General features: G+C 42.3%; 1 protein-coding gene across 1 annotated transcript in view; it reads left to right on the forward strand.

Annotated features, from left to right (window-relative positions):
- Window positions 1-26,103, forward strand: part of mmp15b (matrix metallopeptidase 15b) — a 35,058-nt gene extending 8,955 nt beyond the window's left edge. The window contains exons 2-10 of the mRNA XM_072661248.1: window positions 1,558-1,706; window positions 2,806-2,928; window positions 3,160-3,467; window positions 9,511-9,672; window positions 10,797-10,999; window positions 16,961-17,099; window positions 19,267-19,417; window positions 19,907-20,025; window positions 20,542-26,103. Of these exons, the coding sequence (XP_072517349.1) occupies window positions 1,558-1,706; window positions 2,806-2,928; window positions 3,160-3,467; window positions 9,511-9,672; window positions 10,797-10,999; window positions 16,961-17,099; window positions 19,267-19,417; window positions 19,907-20,025; window positions 20,542-21,011 (1,824 nt within the window). The 3' untranslated portion in view covers window positions 21,012-26,103. The remainder of the gene's footprint in view (window positions 1-1,557; window positions 1,707-2,805; window positions 2,929-3,159; window positions 3,468-9,510; window positions 9,673-10,796; window positions 11,000-16,960; window positions 17,100-19,266; window positions 19,418-19,906; window positions 20,026-20,541) is intronic.
- Window positions 26,104-27,103: the final 1,000 nt, after the last annotated feature.

Below are 27,103 nucleotides of genomic sequence, written 5' to 3' on the forward strand. Positions count from 1 at the left end.
GGACATCTCCATTAACCCTCCGATAATTAAGGCCAGCTCAGTTAGAGGTGGGGTGCAACCCTGTAAAATCACAAACTCATTTTGAAGCAATGCACCTTTGTTGCCAGGTCACTTGCTGTTCTGGTTGGGTCGAATAGAGGAAAGGTTGTGTTTTAGAGGCCACTTTACTACACAGACATCAGGAATAAATCCATTAACTTTACAAAAAAGGCAATACTTGTTTGTAGAAAGCTACCAATACAGTCAAATAAATAGTATTTCACTGCAGTAACCCAGCTTTACCTAAACGCTCTGCATGTAGAGTTAATGTAACATGTAGGTTAATGCATATTTTCCCTCCTAGTAACCATACATTTATTATACTATGACTTTAATTCATCAGTAGTTCACATGTCCTGATTCAGTGTCTGATGCATATTTAACACTAACAACAAGATAGTTGCTTAACTCTGAGTAATGAAATCCAGAGATGGGTAAAGTAAACTCTGCAGTTTATTAGTAGAGTTGCCGGGTTCTTCCTGGCCTCTGTGATGTGCCAGACATGGTGTGGAGGCGGAGTCAGAGGTCCTGATTACAGTGACCACAGGGCAGGCATAATAATGGGGTAGTTTAATTATGTAATTTGCACTAATTCACCTAATTAAGAATGTTGAGGAGTGGGCATAGCCACCTACGCTCAACTACAGAGCCAAATGAAACCCCAATTCCTCCCTCATTTCCCCCTTACACTGATCACAAGACCCTCTGGCCTTAGGGAGTTCCCCTCCCACACAACTGACTGGCTGCACCACTTGGCTGCTACCACGCCATGCTAATGCTTGTTTTTGCCATGGGGATTGAAGCCCCTAATGACCACAACATAATGTTCGTTTTCGGGCAATATTACAATGACAGTTTGGCCCAACATGTACAGTGTGTTAGTATATTAGGCTTGCACTGAGCTATGAGGCTAATGTAGCAAGAATTCTATGCTTATGTGGTTATTGACACTGAATAGTACTATGTACACTAATGGACAAATGCATGGGCAATGTGGTGTATTTTATATGTTTAGGCATGCTGTTACCACAGTGCTAATTGGCGAGGTACAGGCATCCATTATTAGTGTTACTTGTTAGCGTTAGCCTTAAATTTCCTGAATTAAGTGAACAATACATATGCAGTTTATGGGTCAAATGAACCCTTTGTGCAATTCATTTTCATTCCAAACTGAGACAATGTTCAGATATGAAGAAGATCAATAACCATATGTCCAGATTCTACAGAGAAATCTTAGTCATGTGTTATGGGACACTGCAGGCTTTCCCTCACTCAGGGCCAGTAATTTGACCTATCCAGTTGGTGGTGCCTTCCCTTAATCTGTAGCTACATATGCCAGGACTTCAGTCCAATATGGGGCTGTATTAAGTATCTCACTAGCCATGACAGGTGTGGCACACTTCTGACTCCATGTCCTCGCATGCAGTCCAGCAGTACTGCAGCTCACCAGGCTAATAACAGGCCATGACCGGCAATCTCAATAATCTATGTGATATTATATTTCTCTCCCTGTCTCAGTCCTGGCTCCGGATGTATGGCTACCTCCCTCAGGCCAGTAGGCAGATGTCCACCATGCGCTCGGCTCAAATCCTGTCCAACGCCGTAAGTGACATGCAGAGATTCTACGGCCTGGAGATCTCGGGAAAGATGGATTTATCTACTATAGAGTAAGATCCTTGCTGTATTTTGTCACTATCACACAAAATCAAGTCTTCTTTTTTATAGGTTCATAAAAGTATTCATTATAAACTAATTCCAGTTACTGTTTGCCATGTTTTAAAGCTTCATGATTAATGGACCAACACAAATGGTCCAAAATTCTTGAAAATTCCTTTCACATGGTTCACGAGGTTTTTGCTTCGTAACTATTTTGGAGATACAAGTTTTGATTCCACAGCAGTGCATTGTGGTTGGGCAATACTGGGCACAGTTCTTGTTGCTAATAGCCACAGATTCTCCTTTTTTTCTGCGTCCTGTCATTTAATAAAAGTGATTTTTGTAATTATTTTATAGTTTATTGCTAAATTAGTAATTTATTCAATTATATAATATATAATATAATATATAATAATCATAATAATTAATAATAATAATTAAATTAATATTATTACTTATTATTATTGTACCTTAATGTGGCTATATTGTGAATAGCATGTCAGCTTGTTGTTAGAGCATTAGACTGGAGTAAATTTGTAAATAAGTTTTTTTTAATACTGTAAATTTTTTATGCAGAATGTATTAATAATACATAATATATTACGTATTAATACGTGGTGTATTTTCCACCACTTTGCTGTATTAAACAACATACTGAAGTGAGACACTTCTACATTGTATCAAGTCGATTTCAAAATTTTATGAGTCACCATACTAGTGACCAGTTTCTCCCAACCTTCTCAATTATTAATAAACACATCACATCAAAATATTTGATTATTATTATTATTATTATAATATGCTATCAGTGCAATGATTGAATAAAAAAGCCTTTAGGGGTGAAAACAAAAACCTGATTGGTTCGTTGTAGTTGCTCACCTTTTTGCAGGTGGCTTTTTCATTACATTACAACACTGAGTAGCACTAAGGTCACCTTTTGAGGGCTATTATATTATTAGGCTTGAAACGCTACAGGGTGCACACTGATGGCTGTGAGAAAAGGGAGTTCATCTAGTTCAGGATACTTCATGGTTCTCATGGTTCTTCATTCTATGCATGCTTGTTAAGCTCTTGTAAATGCAAACTTCTCTCATGTTCCTCTTCTTTTAGAGCCATGAAGAGGCCCCGCTGTGGGGTTCCGGATAAGTTTGGGGGTCAAATCAAGACTAATGTTCGCAGGAAACGTTATGCTCTCACTGGCCACAAGTGGGACAAAACCCACTTGACCTTCAGGTAGATATGAAGAAGATCACTCTACATGACTAGACTCGGAAACCTTAGTGTTAGTGATTAAATTCTGGCACATTCTCATCCATTCATATATTTATTTGATATAGACAATCTACATCAACAGTAATACATGGAAAAGTAACAGATACAATATGATGAAAGTGAGTTAAGCTGCAGCCTCTGTTTATGTTGTTCTACTGTTGAATTAAAACGCTGAATTTCTTCCTTTCACAGCATACAGAACTATACTCCAAAGATTGGGGAGTACAATTCATACGAGGCCATCCGTAAGGCCTTCAAAGTGTGGGAGAAGGTCACACCGCTGACCTTCGAAGAAATTCCTTACATGGAGGTCAAATACGGCCGTCGGAAGGAACCTGACATCATGATCTTTTTCGCCTCTGGCTTCCATGGCGACAGCTCCCCATTTGATGGAGAAGGTGGCTTTCTGGCTCATGCCTACTTCCCTGGCCCGGGGATGGGAGGAGACACGCACTTTGACTCAGATGAGCCGTGGACAATTGGCAACCAGAATTTGCAAGGTGAGTCAGCACAGTTTAAATGTGAAAATGGGTCAGCATAGACGGCTTTAAGAGGCTGTCACAGAGATATAGGGGTTTACAGTGACCTTTGTAGGCCCGTGACCTTTCAAAATCCCCTCATTTCCCCCCTTTATAGTGACGCAATCCACAGTTTAACAATGTGCTGAATTGGCATGCCCAGTTTACAGCTCACAAAGCTTTAGTTTGGCTCTTCACTATAATCATGGCTATAAATGTACAAAAAGAACTGAATGACATCATAGCTCTTCCCACTACCGACTTCCATATGCTGTGAGTGGGAGAACAGTTGTGTTTAATGAGCGCTCTCTCTGTTTACTCTTGAGGTCTAATGATTTGTTGTCTTCTCATTAGGCAGTACTATTCTTTGTGCTGCTCCAAGCACTGGAGATGACCAGAGGTTTCCATAGACTGGTGTTGGCAGGCGCTGCAGGATTACAGGGCGTATTGTATTTGCTGAAGATATAGGCTTGGGCATAGCAATAATAATAATAATAACAACAACAACAACTTGGTGATATGTTATACTGGTATCAATGAATAGGCTTTCAGCATCTCTACAAAAAAACCCTCAATGTAATAAATACTCATAACAGTAAACCACTTAAACAACTTGTATAAAGCAATTGCTTCTACTGCTTGTAGTTTAAGCTTCTACAGGAGATGCACAATATCTTTGTGGACACCCCTTCTAATGAATGCATTCAGCTACTGTAAGTTGCACCCATTGCTGACACAGATGTGCAAATCCACACACAATCAACTTGTCTAGTCCCTGTAAAGACATATTGCCAATAGAATAGAAATTTCTTGAGCAGATAAACATGAACCTATTGGCACCATGCCTAATGATTAGAAGGGTATAAAGCCCCACAGAGTTGTGGAGCAGTGGAAATGTGTTCTCTGGAATGAAGGTGCTCATTGGGGAGCTGGGGACAAGGGAGGCAAGGTGGTGATCATCCAACATGCTGACTTCACTAGCGCTCTTATCACTGAATGCTATCAAATCCTCACAACAATGCTACAAAATCTAGTAGAAAATCTTCTTCCTTGGACATTAGAGACAGTTAGTCCAACACAAGCAGGACAAACTTTTTTTAATAGCCTTAATTCCCGAAGAAACATTAAATGATCATGTGTCTCAATACTTTTGTACAATAAGTGTATGTTTTTTTCCAATTTTCCAGCATTCGTCTGGAAGAAAATGTTGTTTCTCTGATGTCAAATGTGTTTTTAAAAGTCATGTTTGAATGTCTGCTATATGAGCGAATATGTTCTCAAAATGAAATCATAGCAGGGTGGGAAGATTTCTAAAGCCAGATTTCAGATTTCAGCCTGGACTGCTGGATGGTATATTTGATCATCTGATTGACTGCCAAAAATACTGCAAACAAAACATAGAAAAAAAGATGGTTATCGATCTGTATACACTGTGATCCAATGGGTGGGCAGTGCAGATGACTCTGCATGTGCAGTGTGGATCAGGCCCGGGATTTCTCAGGGAAATGCAAGACGCACTACCACATATGGCATATTGTTGGAAAGATCAGCTTCTCTTAAGTGGAATTTGAAGTTGTTATGAAGTTGATATGAAGTTGTTGATATCTCAGACGGCTGTAGGGGTATTTATGTTTGAACATGTTGCGTCCTTATTGTTTCTTTCATTGTTTATTGCTCTTTTCGTTTAGATTCGTTTTATCACTTAAAGAACTGTAAATAATGAAGAAACGCAGTGTCAAATGTCTGTGTTTTTTTCTGATTCTTTTTAAAAGGACTCCAAGGATACCAGTACTTCTAAATTTGGCAGGGAGAAAATTCAAGGGCTCGGGCCTCAGTGACTAAAAACTTCACTTGCACTTGGACCAGGAAAGCTCTATTTGATGATTATATTTACACTGCATTACAGTAGACGAGGAAACGATCCTAAAAGAGAAAGATCATTTATTTGAACTGGATAGGGGCTAAGAGAAGATTGTTTACAGCGAAGGTAAAAGTAGCAGTGATTCTGTGAAACTGTCTGATGAAGCTTTGTTTTTTTTTGCTGTTGCTAGGAACTGCAAAGTCTCATTAGAAATGCTGCCAGGTCCGCCATTGAGGCTGATTTGAAAGGAGAGCTGTTCAGCACTGGATCTGTTTAAGCCTGCCTGTTTTATGTGTTACCATGAAGCACTGCTCAATGTCTGTGGCTTTCGAAATAGAGAAAGTTGATGACTGCCATGTTTATGAGACGTTTTTTTAGTTGACTATGCTGACATAAACCTAGTTCCAATATCATGTTGCTTACACGCTTAAAAATAAAGATGCCCTAAGAGTTTTTTTAAAGTAGTTGCATTTTAGCAAATCAGATGTGTGAGTGTGAAGAACCCTTTTTAACCCCCAGTGGTGCAAAATGTTTCTGACTAAATATGACTAAATCTCCCATCAGTTCACACTGTGAACTGTATCACACCGTCACCTGCGGTGAAAAGTTTTATTATTATTATTATTATTTTATAGCACTATTACCCTTTTCTCTATTATAAAGGGTAAAGGGGCATGTATTTGTCACTGCACAGTGTACAGCGAAATGTGTCCTCTGCATTTAACCCATCTGTGGCAGTGAGTACACACACCCAGAGCGGTGGGCAGCCAACTCTAGCGCCCGGGGAGCAAAGAGGGTAAAGGGCCTTGCTCAAGGGCCCAACAGTGGCAGCTTGCCGAGCCCGGGAATCAAACCCACAACCCTGTTATCGGCAGCCCGGAGCTCTAATCACTGAGCCACCACTGCTCCGTATTATAATCTATGGACACAACTCTAGACCCCCTACTGCACACATATTCATAACTATTTTCACCTCATCATCAACACATCATTTTGCCCTTTGTGCAGGCTTCTGTATTCATTAAATGGCATATAAATTTATACTCAATTTTTTAAATATGTTACAGTTTTGCTGTTCAGATAAAAAAATGGAATTTGTATATAGTATTTGGGTTATAAACCCATTAATATTAGACCAAATGTGACTTTTGCAAAAATCTCAAGGAGCAAATTTTGTAACCTTACAAATGCTGGATTGTAATATTAAAAACAAACAAACATTAGACAAAAGAAAAGTCAGCTCGGGTTTTTAAAGGGCTATAGTTTAAAGAATCCCCACAAAATGGAGATATACCATTATATTGGTGTAGACGCCCAGGCCAAGAACCATTTAGCGACCTTTATTTTTAAGAGAGTACTTGAGGTTTAGTATCCCTCCAGTAGTATTTGGTATGAAATGGCGGTTGGGGTTATGTCACAGAGCCGCTCTGTCTTTCTTTATCACCCCCCTTCTTTATTTGGAGTCACATGAAGAAGATAAAGGCCAGCTTCAGCTGTGCCTGCTCACAAACGACTTTCGAAACATGCTGGCTTTGAGTGCAGTCAATGGACTGCATCACTGTCATGATGTCACTACATTCCTGCTCAGCACCCAGCAGGTTGGAAGTGCAGAATAGAGTTAATAGATGATAACGAGAGGCGCCGTGGTGCTGCCGGATTTTCGAATTAGCCAGATAGATCTTTCCGGGGTGAATCTGAATTGACACAGCATAATGCACCATTCACAGGGAAGCACTGTGTCACGATATTACTTGAACAGAGCTTCAAAAGGAATGTGCTTTATGGGATATGCTGATTAATGCAAGGTCAGCTTCCATTGGCGTTAGATGTCTGAAGTGCCTACAGGGTTTCCTTTGTGGCCTGTGGTTGAAGTCTTGGTCACTGTGTCGCAGCTGCATGCCGACATGCATCCATATTGAGCCATAATCGTACGTTGCTGTCATTCATGCCACTTCGGACAAGGGGTAGCTTTCAGTGGCAAGTCGTGCACATACATCTGTGCCCATCTGAGCCTCGGCTTGTGAAAGGCATCATTGATTTAGCTGCCCGAGGCCATTAGAACAACCGTTTAGCGCTCCTCCTATCTGCCGAGAGCAATTAACTCTAATATGGTGGTGTCTCTGGAAAAACCCTGAACAAGCAACATTAATCTCCAGTGACCTCATAAGTCGTGCAGAGATGGTTAACATTGTCCACAGCGATGAGCAGAAGATACCATCAGTGGAGGATGCAGTCAATCATTTTTCTTTTTTGCTCAGAGCCATTTGCACTGCATTAGGGCCACAAATCAACCTGACAGCTGGAAAGAAAAGTGTGTGAAAGAGTGTGTCGCAAAGCAGTGTGACTCAGCTGACCACTGACGAAGAACTAGAGGATGACATTATGCCTTAAACACTTCGAGGCTTAGTCAGGGCTGGACTGTGAACTGAATGTTTGGCCCTGGACTTTTGTCTGGACTAGCTGATCCATAGTTACAACACTTGGCACTGGTTATTTAATTGGACATAAGAAGAGTGAACAAGTTAAACGGTACTGTAGTTTGGTTGAGAATTGGGAGACTGCTAATTAGCTAGCTACCAAGTTTATTTAAGCTGGATTTATGCTGCTTTCAAGTCATGTTGGAAATATTGGATTTCAGAGATAAGTGGACATGAACGCCACTACAAACTCGTATTTACAAGTGGGAAGCAAAGGATTTTCCAGGCGAGCCCTGACACTCCGAGCCGAAAACGCTGATGACTGTATTTTAAATTGGTTACTTGTTGGTTATTTAGCAACATAAATACTACAGTCTGTTTTTTTAATGGTTTACTGTCATCCACATGTGAAAAATAGCAGATAAGTACATGCTGGATAAAAAGACAGTACATTTAGCTGGTCGTTTAGCTAGACTGTATAAACTGGCTAACACACTAGCTTGCCTGTTAACTAAGCAAAGGTCTCCCAGGCTCTGACCTTAACCCTTCTGAACTTTAGCTCTGCTGTTACTTGATATCCAAACAAACTTCAAACAGTATGACACATTTTGTTCAAGTATTTTCCTGATTTTTTGATTTTTTTTCTTTTCTCTCTTATAGCTTTAACAACGTATTAGCTTTTCTGGTTTTCTTCATTAAGCATTGTCATTCAAGTGGCAGCATTTGTGTGATTGCCCACTTTCTGTGCACTAAGGATACAGTGGTCGTATGTCAGTAACATGCATATGTCGTTGGTCTTGGGTGGTCTCTGTTCATTTTACATGAGATTAATAGGCAGTCTCTCTTTCTCACTCTCTCAGAAGCCCACACACATAGGGGCCCACTGGGAAGTGTCCCCATCCCTCTCGATGACCAGTCCGTCCCCGGCAATAGCCTTTAACTGTACACCTTCAAGGTGCACCAACAAAATGGGGGTTTCCAACTTAAAACACTCAGTGCTGTGGTCAGCATGGTCCCATGATGGTCACTTTTAGTGGCTGGAGGGGGTGGAGGGAGCAATAAAGTGTACATAGCAACAGCTGGGCTACAGTCAACAATATCTCCAAAGTGCACATTCAAATGTAGCCATGTGGTAAGCATACAAGCTACCGGTAGGCTTGTTCAAACCTCTGAAGATCTAAAGAAACCAGGAGACTCTCTCCTGTCCGTTACCTCTTCCTCTCCACCTCGCCCCAGCATCGTGCCTGCTGACCTGAGGTGACTAAGATGACTGAGGTTTCAAACAAAGCGCAGATTGAGTGCCCGCTTTCTTCCAACACCAATCCGGAACTAACAGGCGAACACTGGCCCCAGCACACCCACAAATCTCCTGTTTCTAACCTCTTGGGCTAGGCCTATTTATCCAGCCCCCCTATTTATAGACCCCTACCATATTTCTAAGCTAAGACAAGGCCCGTGGAGGGGTTGGATTTACCATACTTCTCTTTCCTGTGACCAGTGTTACATATACTGACAATGCAGCAGTGGTGTAAGTGAAAGATGTATGTGTCTTTAGGTTGATTGCAGAGGATATTATGTGTATAATGCTTAACTTGTTTCCAGGTTACAATAAATCAGCCTTTTCCTCATTCCTCATTTCTGTCTATTAGCTTCTGCTGAGCCTCGATTGAATTTGCTTTGTCATTAAATTTCTCTGGCTCTCTGTCTTTCTCTTTCTGTCTCGCTCACTCCACCTCTCAATCTCTAGGCAATGATCTGTTTCTGGTAGCAGTGCATGAGCTGGGTCATGCTTTGGGTCTAGAACACTCCAATAACCCCATGGCTATCATGGCACCCTTCTACCAGTGGATGGACACGGATGACTTCCAGCTTCCAGAGGATGATCTCAGGGGGATCCAGCAGATCTATGGTAATCTACACTCTTTAGAGGTTCTTTAAAGAACAACTAACATGTTTTACGTGTTCTATGGATTGTACTAGAGATGCATAGCAGGATTGATATTGGCAGAGGACAACACTTCTGCAGGCAAAACTACTGAACCAAAATGTCTGCATTCAATTATTTTATTGGAGTTTGAACCTGATATGTACATCAGAAATAATGGATATTGGCATCTGCCTGCAATTCCCATATCAATTCCCAAAACACATTTTAAAGTTGGTTCCTGTGTATCTGTGCATAATAGGGCTTCTATAGGCCCTCTCATCTCAGTCTAAGCTAGTACTACCACCACAAAAAGTATTGCTAATTATTTTCAACTACTAGATTGTTGCTAGGTTTAACATTTATTGAGTGAACAACTAAATTATGGGTAAACTATAGTTTGCCTATAGATATAAATTTTAAAAATCTTATAATCTGACATAGCTGTTCCAGTAGGACACTATAGCTATTACAATAAAACAGCCCATTGGTTACAAAGCATTCCCTGTAGGTCATGTTATACTAGGCCTTAGGCATTTGGAATGCTGACTCAGCATCATTCCAAGCTAAGCTCTAAGCTCTTCATGCTGTTTTAGGAATGTTCATTTTTGTCGGGCTTGCTTTACCATTGGTTTGTCTTGGTGGTATTTGTGCTGTGTGTAAAACTGATCATGTTTAGCTTTCGTGGTAATTTGGTCTGCCTTACAGTCCGGATGGTTTTGCATTTGGGTCACTGTGGTCTAGTTGGCCGCTTGCACTGTTTACTTTAGTGTTATTTCTGAGTAAGTAGAAGAGGACTTTCCACTGCGGGTGAGCAGGCTTTATGCCCAGTGTGTTGCCAAAGAACTCTAGGCCTGCCACCCCATAGCATGCATTAGATACAAGACGCAGCTCCCTGATATTAATAGCCACCACTGTTCAGCACTGGCTACCAGGACACAGTTAGGCTTATACAGGATTGCACATGAATCTCAAACCTTTTAAATTAGTATGCAGGTTGTGCTGTATCGAGAAAGAGGAAGAGAAGTGTAGGTTCACATACAAACCCTTAGGGTTTAGGGGTTATTAATATTACCCTTACTCTATGTTCTCTTATCGCTGTCTTTTAGGGCCTCCTGTCAGTAGTCCTACTCAGGCTCTTCCAACTGTGACCCCTCGTCGTCCCAGCCACCCTAAAGACCCTCCAAGAGCCCCTCCCCGCCGCCCAGACAGGCCGCGCACCACTGACCGCCCAGATCAGTATGGACCCAACATCTGCGAGGGCAACTTCGACACAGTCACCATGCTCAGGGGAGAGATGTTTGTTTTCAAGGTGAGCTGTAGTTTTTCCTTTTATGCTTTAGATTATGCATATGCTGCTTCTTAAATGTTTGAGTACACCCCAAACTTTTGAACAGCAGTGTAGAAGTGCCAGTGGTATATCCAGTTGTGTTGCTGGTCTAGTAATGTGGGATAATCAGGCAGATGGTACTGTTAGCTGGTTAAGCAGGCCTGGAATTGAGTGGAAGTGAGTGAATGATGGTCGCAGTGCACTGCGGTCAGGTGCGGCTTGGCCAATAAAAGAGCAGAAGCAGTTCTGAGTTCCAGCTGCAGCACCTGAGGGCCAGGCAGAGGCTTCAGGCCCTGCTGCTGCAGACCTGCTCTCAATCAGCCTCCATGGGCCTGAGGCCTGTAAAACTCAGCACTGGGCTCTTTTATGGGTTAGCGCTCTGTAAGGGGCAGCACCCAGTCCTTGGTCTTGAGTTCATTGAGAGATCAATAGGAGATTGGGGTTAGACTAGAGGATAGAAGTAAAGGCCTCTGGGTTTGATACTTCTGAATGTTACATACTGGAATAAACACTAAAAACATACACTATATGTCCAAATGTTTGTGGACACTCCTTCAAATTACTGCATTCAGCTTCTTTCAGTTGCACCCTTTGTTAACACAGATGTGCAAATGCACATCACAGCTTGTCTAGCCCCCTTAGTGAAGTATTGGCAGATAAACATGAATTTATTGTAACCCTGCCTAATGTCAGGTGTGGACTAAAGGGGTATAAAGCCCCCCAGCATTTAGCTGTGGAGCAGTGGAACTGTGTTCTCAGGAATGGTGGTGCTCCAACCAGCACTTTTGAGATAAGTTGGGGAGTTGGGAATGACATGAGGTGGGGATCATCATGACCTCACTAACACTCTTGTCACTGAATGCAATCAGATCCTCACAGCAATGTTCCAAAATCTAGTAGAAAGCCTTCTTCCCTGGACAGTAGAGACTGTCCAACAAAACGCAGGATAAACTCTTTTTTAATACCCTTGATTTTGGAGGAAACAATGGATAAACAGGTGGAACTGGTGGAATAATAGCAAAAAAGGGTCTAAAATTTCTTTGAAAGTCAATGGAAAGTTTTTTTGTTCATAAATTTTTACCAAATTTTAGGTTTTTGGGATCAAATTTATAAACTTTCTATTGACTTTCAAAGAAATTTTAGACCCTTTTTTGCTGTTTACCAGACACAAGGTTTCTGTGTGACAGCGACAGTTTTCCACCAGTTATTGTTAAATACATGTTTGCACATATATGATGCGTATATACTGGAAATATATTTGAAAATGACCAGTATGGCAAATATGTCAAATATATTTCAGTATGTGACAAATATATATTGGATATAAGAGAATATATAAGTCATATATTTGAAATATTATTGGGACAAAATTAAATATATAAAAATATATTCATACTAAATATATACTACAAAAAATAGATATATTCCTTTTAGAAATTAAACTATAAATATTCAAATATACAGAAATATATAAAGACAAGTACAAGGTATGACAACAGTGTTGTTATCTCTAATTAAGTGACCGGTAACTGCACATAAAACTGAATGTGCTAATGTTTCCGTAGTCAAGTGACAGAAATATGGTATTTATATTACAGTAGAAAAATATACAAGTATTAGACACACCATTGTAGAAGCAGCAGCATCAATTAAAGTGTAGGAAGTACATTAAGTTATATGTATTACCATTTTGCGATGTTGATGTTCAACGGTTCAGAAAAATGTTTGTGTGTCTGTGTATGTGTGTGTTGTGAAGCTGACAATTAAAGGGAATTATTGGAGACCTGTTGAGCAATGGCCCTTGGGGAAAGCAGCAGTTTCTCTCTTCTTCTGGCTTTGCACTTAAACTGAGACTTTACCCATTGTCAGATGGAGCTGCCTTAACCCTAAGGGCCTGGATTAGGGCCCACATTCTAATTTCTCACTACATACATAGTTGTACAGTAGCTGCTGAATAATTTGTAGTAGTTGCTTAATAATAAATCTTACGATTAATAGTGGAATAGTGAGCCAGCAGTGTAAAGGGTTACATGTCCTTGAGTCATGTCATGTCATCATGTGATTTCTCCTCTACATGAAAGAAGCCACTTCTTTGTGCCGGTGTCTCCCTCATTCCCTTCCCTTTTTATCAGAATGACACGGACCGGATCATATGATCCTCTCTTTTCATTCGATGAAAGGAGTTCTCTCTCTGCCTTTTTTGTCCTCCTTGCTGTCTTGCTGTGGAAGAGGTGAGGAAGAGTGCATAAAGCAGCACGATAGGATTTCTTTTGCAGCCTTGTTTTATGTAACACCAGCATTTTCAAGACCTCACACAATTATCTTTTTGAATAACTGCTACATAATTACAGTTACTCCTGAAGAGGCACATTAGACTTTGTATGACTCTGCAGGAGTGAATTGAGTACTTACAGCAATTTCCAGGGCAATTACTCAGTCTGTTAGTCTGTAATGGTTAACCCTTAGATGTCGCAGGTACAGTGGACTTAATATTAGCACTAACATCATCTAATATGACTGAGGGAACTAAATACACACAGATTTTTTTTAGTTTTTTTAGTACTTAATTAAGTCAAAAGTTCTCCTTACCTCCTTACCGACTGAAATTGCTTACCTCTTATTGTTGGGTTTTTACTCAGTGTTGTCATTTCCTTAATCTATGCTTTACAAGGACTTCTCTATCACATGATGCTTCCAGGCTTGGGGGGAGATTGCATCCTACACTCTCAGACTCCTGACTATGGAAGGTTGCAGCACTGCTAGGATTTGAACTCATGATCTCCAGATGATTGCACGGTTAGACAGTTGCACCACTCCCGAGCTGTGAACAAATTCCCATTTGCTGGTTAGGATTTCCCCATGACCTCACTCATGACCATGAAGCACTGTGGTTTTGCTGGGATTCGAACTCATGATCTTCTGTTTCCTGACAACCAGTCAGTTCAACAGTTGCACCACCCTCACCCTCACCTTGTGAGATTTCTTGGACAGAAAAATATACATGAGTTTACAGTTTTAGAGTGGCACAACTGTCTAACCGCATCATCAGGAGATCATTCTCAAATCCAGGAGATCAGGAGATTCAAATCCTGGTCATGCTGCAACCCTCTATGGACAGAATAGGAGCCATCCAAATCCTGGACACCTGGAAGTAGTTGATGTGGTGCAACAGATAACACCACTACTGGGGTTCAATTCCCAGTCTGGGTGACTATGCTGCGCTACACCAATAAGCCAATAAGAGTCCTTGGGCGAGACTCCTAACACTACCTTGGCCCACCTCTGTAATATGAGTAACCTTGTAAGTCGCTCTGGATAAGAGCATCAGCTAAATATCGTAAGTGTAAATGTAAATGAAATCATGTGACAGGGGAACCTGAATCTGCAGACTGAAATAATTAATTTACTGAGGGAGGAGAGGACACTGAGTAGAGATCCAACAAAAAATGCAAAATGTTCAGCTGCAGAACAATTACTGTTGTTGTTGTTCCACCAAGGTTATATAGTGCAGTAGCTGGCATTCCAGCCCAAAGTGGGAATGACAGAGACCCCATTCTCCCTGTTACAAGTCAGCAGAGCATCACAATAATTAATCCATACTGATGTGTATTTTATCATTTTAAATTGCTTCTATGTTATTGTTGTGCGCTACAGCACCACATCCGCCCGTGGCTGTTCCCTAAAAAGCGTTTTTTAAAGAACTGAAATTAAGACATTCTTTAGGGAACCGAAAGCATTTGTGCCAAAAATAATCAATGATCAACAGCTTAGGAACTGATTAATATGTTGAGGGGGTCATTCGAGGGTTAACACATGACATAATTTTTTTCTGGTTAAGGAACTCAAAGAGCTCAAACTGCTCAAACTGATTAGGCTGGTCAACTTCTTAAGTTGGTCAACCAGTTTAGCTCTCAACTAAATGTTGCTGTTGACCAAGCTTGCTAGTCTACCAGCTAGCCAACCTGACCAAGCTTGTCAACCTGCATAACCTAGCTGGCGGACCAGCATGACCAAGCTGACCAAATTGGTTCCACCAGTATGACTTGCTTTACCAAGCTAGTCAATCAGTGCGACCAGCTTGATGGCCAGCTTGGTCAAAATTATGATGCTGATAGATCAGGTAGTCCATTGATCTCTAAGAAGGACCTACGCTATGCTGGTCAAGAGCTAAACTGCTTACCAGCTTGCTGACCAGCATAGGGTAAGTTTGTTCACCTGGATGAATAAAATCTTAGACCTCCAGAGCAGCTTAGACCTTCTGAAACCAGCTACCAGCAAAAGCTTGAGCTTGAGCGTGAGTTTTCATCAGGGAAGTAACAGTGTTTACTGCCTTGTGGTCTTGCTGTATGTTTCAAGTGGAGCTTTTTCTCTCTTTTTCATGTCACGTGAAGGTTTACGTGATTTCCTGTGGCCCAGTCGCTAACATGTTTGTCACGTTACATGTATAATCCGCATTTTATTAAAGCCAATAACACAAAAGGAAAAAGTTGGCCTGCAACATGTGGTGAGCCAAACCCAGATCTAATTAGACACGCAATATGCCTGTAAGATTCACGGGCAGATATTAATAGCAGTGTTGTGCAAGTGTTGTTATTTTATTGCACTTTTTTTGTGACCACCCATTAGCTGGCTGTGTCTGCGCCATTCGAAAGGGTCCTCGAGGGTTGGCAAAATAATTTGTGCAGGTGGGTCATTGGCCATATTAAGCTTAATAGAACGTGGACCCCTGCTTTCCACAAGCATGGAACAGTGACTGAATTTTATGTGTCTTGTCGGTGAATTGCAGTGAATTGGACGTGCATAGGTCTTGTGGAGAGACACTGCTGGAGCGGATGGGTTAAATTTAGAGCCTGCTGGCTGCAGGCTTGGCACTGGCTTTAATTTGGGTCAGGTTTGAAGTAATCTAAAGGTCTTGGCACAGTGCCCAAGAAACTAAGGAGAAATGTGAAGGACTTGCTTGTGGGCCCTGCACGCAGTGGGTAAGAACATGCGGCCTGTGTTCATTTAGGAGTGTGTTTTACACAGCATGCTCTGTGCAAAATTTAACATAGCCTAAAAATAAAGGTGCTAGAAAGAGGGAATTTGGAGCAATGCCACTGAAAAAGCGATAGTTTTGTACAATGCCATGAAAAAAACGTATTTATCTCTCTCCTGATTTCTACTATTTCTAACGTCAACCTCCACTCTTAAAGGTTCTATATCAGTGTCTGCATTTACACCTAGTCACTTCATGTGATAAGATTTTAGCCACATGCATTTAGACTTGATTAGTCAGGCTGAAATTCGATTGCTGTGTGGGACAGAATATGCAAACTTGTTCGTTGCGCGACAGTTATTACTGGTGTTTCGGTTGTACTGGGAGGAGTTTGATTGTTAAATTGTGTCCCACTTTACTGGGTTCTGGGCCTATGAAACTGATGGTAATTATGAAAGTAATGTAATTATGAAAGGAAAGAAGTGTGGGCTACAGGGTCTAAGGGGTTAATATGGGCAAGCTATGTATGATTTTGTTCCACACCATTTGCATAACAACGTTGTACCATGGAACAATAATCTGTAGTTTGCAGGTTTCAATTATTGGTCAACCAGAACTTTTCAAACAGATGTTCTACTATAGTTTCTTGGTCAGATTTGTGGCTGCTTAGTTTAAATTCATTTGAACATAGAAACATGCTGTATTCCCTGAGTGTCCCTAAGAGCACAGTCCATAAAGAACACTGTGGCTTGGCAGAGACGATTTACAGACCGGCCTGGTTTCGACCTCGGTCTGGAGGAGAACCAGCAGCTCTGAGCCTTCAAAACTCTGAGCCTCGCTGACAGCAGCTAGAGACCTGAAATGTGTGCTGTGGCCAAAAAGACCACTAATAGTCATGGCCATCCTTATTAGAGAACAACCTCAAAAGGGTTTCGTCACTTTCTAACACTCTTGCTTTGCCTCCGCAGGGTCGCTGGTTCTGGAGGGTCAGGAGAAACCGAGTGTTGGACAACTACCCCATGCCCATTGGCCACTTTTGGAGGGGCTTACCAGGAGACATCGATGCAGCGTACGAGAGACATGATGGCAGATTTGTGTTTTTCAAAGGTGACTATCTACCTCCTTATCCACAGAAGTGTCCGAAAAAGTTGAATACACTGATGATGGTTTAAAGACAAATCAAAAATTGGTGACAGGGCACACCCAAGGCACATTGACGTGGGGCAACAAAGGCGGTTCTATGTGGGTGGAACCAACAGACGACACTGTAGTACACGTCTCAAAAATGTTTAATGAAGGTTATAAGAGGAATACATCACAATATACAGTGCATCACACCCAGCAAACCAGTCAGAGTGCCCATTCTAACGCCTGTCCACCATCAAAAGTGCCTAAAATGAGCACACAAGTGTCTGGAATGGACCTTGGAGCAATTGAAGACGGTCGCTTGGTCTGATGTGTCCTGCTTTCTCAAGTCAAGTCAAGTCAAGTCAAGTGGGTTTATTGTCATTTCAACTACATACAGAGTACACAGTGAAACGAAACAACGTTCCTCCAGGACCATGGTGCAACATAGACAGTGCATACAAAACACAAGTGCAACACAAACAAACAAGTGCGGACAGACAACACAGTACAGACAGAGGATTCTCTTACATTCTCTTACATCATTGGATGGCCACATACATGTATACCATTAACCTGTGGGATACGATGCTTCTGCATGAGATCCGTAGCAGATCCACCTTGCAACTGACATGAGTTAAAGGATTCCATGTACTTCAGAGCAACTTCCTCGTTCCTATTTTGGTGGCATGCGGATATCCATCGGCATATTAGGGATAAGTCTTAATGTTTTGGCTCATCTGTGCATATCCAGTACATAGGTTTGTAAAAAGCCCTCCAAGCTGTGGAAACGATTACATATGCCAGTTCCACTTTACGTCAGTTTGCCATGCCCAGTGCATGACTAATTCCTGTCTTTAGCATTGGGACCAATTGATTTTGATTTCTGTCATTGAGCATAGGAAGTATCTTGGGTCTTGGATTTCCCATATGTAACTATTAGCTTAAGGCTGATGCATTTTACAGGTAGACTTAGTAAAAGGATGTGAGGTTCTTTCAATTGCGGAGCTTTAGTTGCACACAGTAGGGATTTTATGGCAGAGCAACTTATAGGTTGGTACTAAAACCCTTATGAGGCTGCTTTAGCTATTGCTCCATACCTTTTAGGTACGCCCCTCAGTTGCCTGGGCAGCAAAGCACAGGTACATAAAAATAGTGAAGGGCTCAACTTACATTAGCATTGTGTTCTTTATTACTTCATTAAGCTGAAATCGAAAACCTTCCAGGCGGCAGTGAGCGTTTCCCTAACTGATTGTTCCCGTAGTCATCTCCCACTGAAATCTTAATAACTTCCTGCATAATCATATCTGTGGGGCTTTTTCTTATTCCTCCATTACGAAACACTGTTGCAGTAAAAGGTGGGGGTGGGTGGGTGGGTCAGAAGGTATTGTTCTGAGAATAAATGAGTGAGAAAGAGCAGTGGAGAGAGAAGGGGGAAGGGGGTTGGAACGTGTTTTTTTATGCTGAAAATTTTGAAAAAACGTCTGTAGGGCTAGTGATGTCATTGGCGAGGTCTTCTTAAACTTGGACGCCCGCCATCAGAAAGAAACCAGGGGACCGAAAAGTCTTGGACGGCAACATCTGTTATATTTGAGGCGAGGCCTTAGTGTTGCATCAGCCATTGGTTCCCCCAGATGCTGAGTGCAGAGGTTGCATTTTTTCTCAGGATGAGAATATAGGCCAGTAGAGTCAAACTGGAACCATGCTGATGGTGCCACCATGTCTACCATGCTGTAAAATCATAACAATGATTTAAAAAGCCCTATCGTAACCCCTACGCATGTGTTATGGTGTTGTGTACTGCTCTGTTACTGGTAACCACAAGGAATGTTGGACTGGAACCAAACCCAAACTGTTACTGCATCTTTTGCAACGCTGTCATCCACAGCAGTTATTTATGTTTACAAGTGAGCAGCAAAACATGTCTTTAAAGAGGTAGGGCAGTTTCTACTAATTTCTATGACTACCTTTGGGAAAGTCCCCATTATGCACCATAAAAGCCTATTAAGCGTGCAGCCTTACTGCCCTTCCTGACTCCCTCCCTTTTTTTTCTCTATTAGCTCATCGTTTTCAACACTGACTGTAAATTCTACTAACTAGTGTTCTGCATTGCACCTAACATCTCCCTCTCCGATCCTGTCCTGTGCAGGGAATCAGTTCTGGCTGTTCCGGGAGGCCAACTTGGAATCAGGCTACCCTCAAGAGCTGATGGATTACGGCAGAGATATCCCCTACGACAAGATAGACACCGCTATCTGGTGGGAGCCATCTGGCTACACTTACTTCTTTAAGGGAGACAGGTGAGCAGATGGCCCGGCCTGTTGCATTACCCAAATTTCCAAGCTTGGCATCTTACATTGCTAACTTATGTAATCTGTGTAGTCTCTTTATGAACTAACCAGTGTTCGGTTTCTTCACACAGTTTCTTTTTAGCCCAAATCCAAATACAGCACAACTTTACTGCCCAAATGTTAGCTCTTTAGTCTTGAACTGGAGCTATGATGCTAATGTAGTTAACATGTAATGGGTGTTTACACCCCACCATTCAACGCTGTGCCAACAGCTAAATTATCATCACATGTGATTCAAACTGTGTGATGTTGTTTAGTATTTTCAAAAAGATTTGAAGTGTTGTAAGCTAGATAAGAGCATCTGCTAAATGCCTTCAATGAAAATGTATGTATGAAACCGTCAGTGAGTCAGTGTATGGGGAAATATGCATATAATCTCAGTGTACTACACATTTCTAGTGCACATCTAAACAGCTTTTTTTCCTCTTCTGTCTGCAGATACTGGCGCTTTAACGAACAGTCGCGCGCAGTGGATCGAGACTACCCTAAGCCCATCAGCGTGTGGGGTTCATCTGTGCCTGTGTCTCCCAAGGGGGCCTTCCTCAGCGATGATGGAGGTGAGTGGGGGGCAGGGCCAGCCAGGAAACTGTCTGAAAACTCAATCCATTGAAGAGAAAGGGAGGGTCAATCAGCAAGAGAGGGATAGAGAAAGAGAGAGAGAAAGTGAGTGAGAGCAGTGGGGCAGAAATGGGATCAGGGAATTGAAGTTGAGGGTAGAGGAAAGAATGACATCACTGAGAGTAACAGGGTTTTTCTCCCTTTGTCCTGTGCTGGTCTCCTCAGCGTTATGAGAAATGCTTGCCCCCGAGAAAAGCTTCCACTCTTAACCTCAGTACTATTGATTAGGGCCAAAGTGTCATTCTCATCGGGCACTCTGGTATAATTGTCTCAAAGTATGATTGAGTTTCTGCTGCATTTGTCTGTCCTCTTCCATTTGCCATTTGCATAAGTACGGGACATTATGCAAGTGAAGTGCATTTCCATTGCTGTCGCACACACACACACACACACACACACACAAACACACACAAATATACCTGCTTGGTTCAACATCCTGTCTTTTTCCCCTGCAGCCTACACATACTTCTACAAAGGCTCTAAATACTGGAAGTTTGACAACCATCGCATGAAGAGTGAGCCTGGCTATCCTAAGTCCATTCTGAGGGACTTCATGGGCTGCAGCGTGGACCTGGACCCGGACAGAGACACAGATGTAGACCCAGGCCGCAAGTGGCCCGACCGCCCACCCTTCAACCCAGACGCTGGCCGGGACAAGGATAAGGATAAGGAGAAGGAGAAGGAGCGAGACCGCACCAACGACGTGGACTACAAGGAGGACAAAGAGGAAGAGACGAATGAAGTGGACGTGGTGCTCAAGATTGACGAGACGGAGCGTACCATGAACATCATCATGGTGGCTGTGCCCCTGGTCCTGGTGCTGTGCATCCTGGGCTTGATCTACGCCATCATCAACACGCTGCAGAGAAAAGGGGCTCCCAAATACTTGGTCCACTGCAAGCGCTCCTTACAGGAGTGGGTTTAACTTTAACTCTTCAACTCCTCTGACCTCTGATCTCCACTACCCTCAGCCCATGCCCTTTTTCATCCTCCCCCCAGTATATGTACATGACAAATGTGTGCACACTTACACATACACTCACACAAACACACACTCACACTCTCACACACACAAACAACACACAATAATTATACTCTTTTATCCCATGGTGCTCTTCTAAAGAGTTGACTGTAGTCTATTTATTTCAGGACATTTGCACATTGTTTTTGTTGTTATCCTTTCTTTCATCGTGGGCTTTCTCCCACGTCCCCCTTTTTGGTTTGTTGTATTGTGTGCACATTTTTTTTCGTTTCTAAACGAGGAAGTTTCTCTGTTCTGTCGCAGAGAACGATAACAAACTGCCATCTGGCTCAGGCAGTCGTACTCCGGACAAGGAGAAATGCAAGAGTGCAAGACAACAGAAAATTGCTAAGCGTGTGCAGTACGTTAAAAAAAAAAAAAAAAAAGGGAAGGAAAGATGTAAATCTCTCTCCATCTCTGAGATTGCTCTCTAATTGCTCCCTTTACTCAGGACTTAGCTGTCACCTGCCCGCTGACCGGGCAGGTCAGAGTTCAACAGGAAAAAAAGGCCTGGTGTAGAATGGTGAGGGCTATAACCCTCGCCTCCCTTTCAGTGCGACTGTGCATTCTGGATCTCTGCCTTTACCCGTGCTTGCCTATGACGAGGAACAAAAATCACACTTGTTTTATTGCCTTAGTCGAACCACTCACGCTATTGTTTTAACAATGGTGCCTTGGTCTTGCCAGCCAAAAGCCTTCCTGTGGTTTCGCCCCTATAGGAGGAGCCCTCTGACCTCCCCCATGCTGCCTGGCGTGTTGCTTTCTCTCTGCGGCCCTGTGATACTGTGTTGACTATAATCTTTTATTGTCAGAGGAGCATAGCTCACATGGTGCTTTTTTCATTTAGGACAAAGGCGGCGTACTGTGAAAACACTCTGCAGGGGACGGGAGGGAACATTTGAGGTACTAGAGGACAGAGGGAGGGCTTTTAGCAAATGTTGGTGTAGGAGCTATTAGCCAAGTATAGGCTTGCTTTAAACAATTACAATCAAGCGCACACATGAAAAAAGGCCATAAAACATACCACTTGCACATACCACTAGTTCATACCACTTAAACATACTAATTGAAAAACTCCTAGTCAAACGTTTTGCATCTTGAGGCCCAGTTATTAATAAGAGCCCTGCTGGGCCTCCTTTGTTAGAGACTGTTAGATAATCCTGAGCAGGTGGGTGAAAACATCACTAACCTCCAGCCACCCCGATGTAAACTCCCTCAGCACCAAAGAAATCCTTCTCTCATTTGCCAAAAGGTGAGAGGGAAAGAGCGAGGGGCATGAGCAAGCAAGGGAGGAGAGCTTTAGTGTGTGTGTGTATGTGTGTGAGAGAGAGAGAGAGACATCTGTGTAAGTTCAAAGGGAGGAGGAGTCCAGCTGTAGAAACCTTATCTGGTAAGTCCTCTGGAAGAGGCTTACAGTCTGTTATTCCAAAGCCAAGACAGGGTTATTTTACACAGATGAGGCTGATTGAAGGGTGGGGGAGGTACAGAGGGGGCCTGGTTCTAACCTAAGTAAAATGTTCCATCAGTTGGTCCCTGATTACAAGTAAAAACCTCCGAAACAGCATTGTCTGTCTCGTCACTGATCCTTTCTTCATGAGCTACCAGAATTATCGTAAATACATTTACAAGTAGCCAGTCTGTAAGCAATACATGCATAAGCTTTCCTTCAAGTTGCAATTCAAGTGAAAGATAGGGACATCTGAGGAGCCCAGCAAGGAGGCAGCAAGGAAAGCACAGGACAGGAGAGGATTTTAGATGTGGGCTGAAGCTCAGTCCCCATATGGGAGCATGCTGGCATGCGGTCACGGTGGCCACTCTGCCATGGGTTATTTTAGAAACACATTCTTTGAATGGGAGCGGAAACAGGATCTGTGGCTGGCATCCGTTCTCCTTCCATTCAGGAGCTCCATGCTGGATTTCGTACGTTTGCCCGCATTCATCAGGCTTCCACAGAGCAGACTAGGCCAGTAACTCGGCTTTGCAAGACGGAGCTGCCGTTCTTGTTTGGAATATAATTGCTCTCTGAGGCGCTTTGCTTAGTCTACAGCAACCCTGGTCCTGGAGTACCTCTGCCTTGCATAGTTTAGTCTTTCTTTAGCCTCAAACACACCCGCTTCGACTCAGGAAACTTCTCCTCTGTTGATTTGTTGTTATGATCCCGTATGTTAGACTAGGGGAGACCCACTGGGTGTCCTCTGCCCTATGCAGTTCCAAGCATACCCTGCTTCCAAACGCAATTATAGACCTAACGAGGGAGGTGATAATTCGCTGATGGGCTGGTCAACTATGTTGGAGAAGGGAATTTAGGGGGTACGCAGGGCTAGATTCCAAGAAGGCAAGGCAGTTGGTCCTCATGACTATTTGAGTCAGGCAATGCAGTCTGTCCCCATGACTGGAGTTTGGTCAGGCTATACATTGGGTATCCAGGACTGAAGTAGAGGCAGGCAAGGTAGTGGGTCCTCATGACTATTTGAGTCAGGCAATGCAGTCTGTCCCCATGACTGGAGTTTGGTCAGGCTAGACATTGGGTATCCAGGACTGAAGTATAGGCAGGCAAGGTAGTGGGTCCTCATGACTATTTGAGGCTGGCAAGGCAGTCTCTCTCCAGGACTGGAGTTGAGGCAGGCATGGCAGTGGGTCTGCAGGATTGGATCTGGGGCGGACACTGCATTCTGTCCTCAGAATTGAAGTAAAGGCAGGCAAGGCAGTGGGTACTCAGTGCTGGATTTGAGGCAGGCAAGGCAGTCTATGTCCAAGACTTGATTTGAGGCAGGCAAGACAGTAGACAGGTATGGCAGTCTATTCCCAGAACTGGAGTTGAGGCAGGTTAGGCATTGGACCTCCAGGAGTTAGGCAATGCAATGAGTCCCGAGGACTGGAATTGAGAACCTCTGTTAGAGCAGGTAACGCACCACAATATGCAAAGGATCCTTCAGGATCAGAGGATGGAAACCTTGCGTCTACAGTGTTAACCTCATGACACTATGCAGAATTCAGGAAAGTGCCAAGAAATGGTCTCCACCTCACTGGAGATGTGTCTCGATAGATACCACTTATTCACCCTCCACCAGCAGAGAAAAGTTGCTCTCTTTGGAAAGGCAGAGAGGACAGTGTAGAGGAGAGACTGAACCAGAGCGGTATTATAAATATTGCCTTGCTGGGCGAGGTTGAGTTGAAAGTGCTTTCATAAATATTATTGAGAAGGTAGAGGAGACGGAGGACGGTCATGATTGGCATGCTACCGCTGATGGAGGCTGTTCAGAGCGGTTGCCAGGCAGCGCTTCCCCCCTCCCTTGTCTCACTGGGCTCGCCATCATCCTGGGAGATGTGGAGGAGAGTTAATCAGAGATAAAAGCTCTTCCGCCTCTCCCGCCCCTCCTGCCCAGATCAATGAGGAATACACAAACAGGCCTGAAGGGTACCTGGAAGGGAAAGGAGACTCATTCACTCATCAAGACAGCCTTGAATCCCATGCTATAGCTCATATATAGCATGTGCCCATGTGAGCAGCCTTTTACCTTGATCCACACCTTTATGGCCTTGCTTTTAGAGATCTTGTGGTGTTCTCTCTATGTTTGCTCATGCAATCGAAACCAAATGCCATGTCAAGGCCTGCTAGTGAGCTGCGAGTGTTCTTGGGAACAGTTCACAGAAGAAAGCCTTGCTCATCCAAGACTGTTTTGTGTCATGTCTGTCGCTATTTCTTGGTGATATTTTTCATCACAGAGGTGAAACATGAGAAAATTTAAGATCAGAACTGAGAATGGCTGTTCGGTACTGAAAGCTGCAAGCTGAAAGTGTAGCAGATATAGGATCCAGCTTTTTTGTTTGCCAAGCTTCAGTCTAGGCCCTAAAGCCACTCCTTGACTTTGCATCTGGACTAGCTCTCATAACAATGGCCCCACTCACTCTGGGCATTATGGTCCTGCATATTTTGTCTTCTGGCCAACAGGAAGAAAGGCTGGGCTTTTGGCCAAAGCCAGGAAGTGTCCTCCCACAATCGCTTACACTCCAGCATAGCGATCTTAAAGGCATTGTGTGTGGGTGACCTTGGCGGGAGTTTAGTAACATACTTCCTCGAGATGCAGCTCAATGACCAGTGCGTTGTTTTTAGCAGCACTGTCATTACGCAGGCCCAAACCTCACGAAAAGACACATTCGGATGTGAGACCTGCTATTGTTGACCTTTTCAGAGACCTTTTCATGACGTTTCTCATTTAGACATGTTTTGTAATTATGTTTGAAGTAAGAAGTGGTGGCTTTCCATTTCCTAAGCAGATGTCTCTCACCCATATGTCCTACGTAATATGCACTTGTCCATGAACATAGATCTCATGATGACTTGAAAAATGTGTCATGTTTCAGTGTTATGTCTAACCATGTGGAATCAGATGGGTAGGTAGAGTCAGGAGGATGTCTGGCAGCATTGTGCGTGAGTGGGTGAGTGAGTGCCGTGTCAGTACGATCTCACTCAATGTTAAGCAGACTGGAAGTACGTCTGGGCCTACATCCCTGTCTCAGAAGCCACTGTCACCTTAAACCTAGAGCCAACCACAGCACCACCACGCTTTTAATACTAGATGTGGCAATCCATTCAGAGTACCATGTCAGGTGAGGAAGTAAAGGATCACTAATATTAAGTCGATGGCAACTTGTGTTGCGCTGCAATTAATTTTTTAAAAACCTCATCTTTATTAATAATGATTACATGTATAATTATATTTTGGTTGTTTTGATTCATTTGTTTTTCTGATCTTATCTGATCTTAATTGTTTTTTTGTTTAAATTGTAAATATTGTAGGACTTTTTACAGTTTTTTTTGTTTAGATTTTTACTTTGTTAATAACATTCCGGTCTCGTGTTTTGATTTTGTTTTCTGATGTAGAAGCTGAAGATTTTATACATTTGTGTTGTTTGTTGATCACATCTGTTGAGTGTCTTTAACGATCCATGCTGGACATGTAAACAATAATAAATAAATGCTCTGAAGATGAAATATTGGCAGTGTATTGGCAGTGCTGGGCGATATGACCTCAAATCAATATCATGATTAATTGAACATTTTACATTGATTACAATTAATGAATGATTATATAAGCTGCTGTATGTTTTTAAGGGGGCGGTACATGAACATACGCAGTGGGAAAAGTATTAACAGATTAAACAGATTTAAAAAAAACATTTATTAATAGAATTCAAAAATATTGAAATAATCGACGGCATTACATTGATTCTGAATTGGTTCTAAGTCTTGGTTTCAATTATTTTTTAAATACAAAATCATTAACTCATAATTGTTAAAGAAGAAAAACAATATATGCATATATGTATACATATTTTTCCCCCTTTGTTCATATGTAACAATTATGATTTAAGCTGATAGTAGGGTAGTAGTAGCTGATATATATATATATATATATATATATATATATATGACCTGGATGAAGCAGAAAGGAAGATTGATGGCCGGATATAAAAATCATTAAAGTCCAGAAAAGGATGTAATGAAACTGACCAAGTAGAGAGTCCTGCATGACACCACATTGAAAATCTTATATAATATATACTCATATAATATATACTAATATATAATAAATACTCACTCATAAACATAATAAGTAGTCACATCAACATAGAATTCAATGACTTAGAATTAGTTTTTTACTAATTAATATTAATTCTCAGTGTTTCTCAGAATTTGTGTACAATATCTGCAGTTAACTTTAAACATCCATTTGCCCTCAGTATCATTCAGTAAGCATAGTTCTCACATAATGCCATGGTTCCGTACAGTACTGAAATGAGCGTCACTGTAAACAAAACTCATCGTCCATGATTCTCAACCCCCCACTGAAGCCATCTTCTCCCTAAGGAAAGAGCAGGGCCATGTGAGCCATGGGAGAGTGGGTGGGATATTTATAGAGGCCTGCTGAAGGACAAAGGACGGGAGAGGGGGGGAAGCCTGACATGCAGCCCCAAAAAGAGCAGGTGCCATA

Source organism: Salminus brasiliensis, chromosome 17, assembly GCF_030463535.1.
Source record: "Salminus brasiliensis chromosome 17, fSalBra1.hap2, whole genome shotgun sequence".
In the NCBI taxonomy this organism is placed as follows: domain Eukaryota; kingdom Metazoa; phylum Chordata; class Actinopteri; order Characiformes; family Bryconidae; genus Salminus; species Salminus brasiliensis.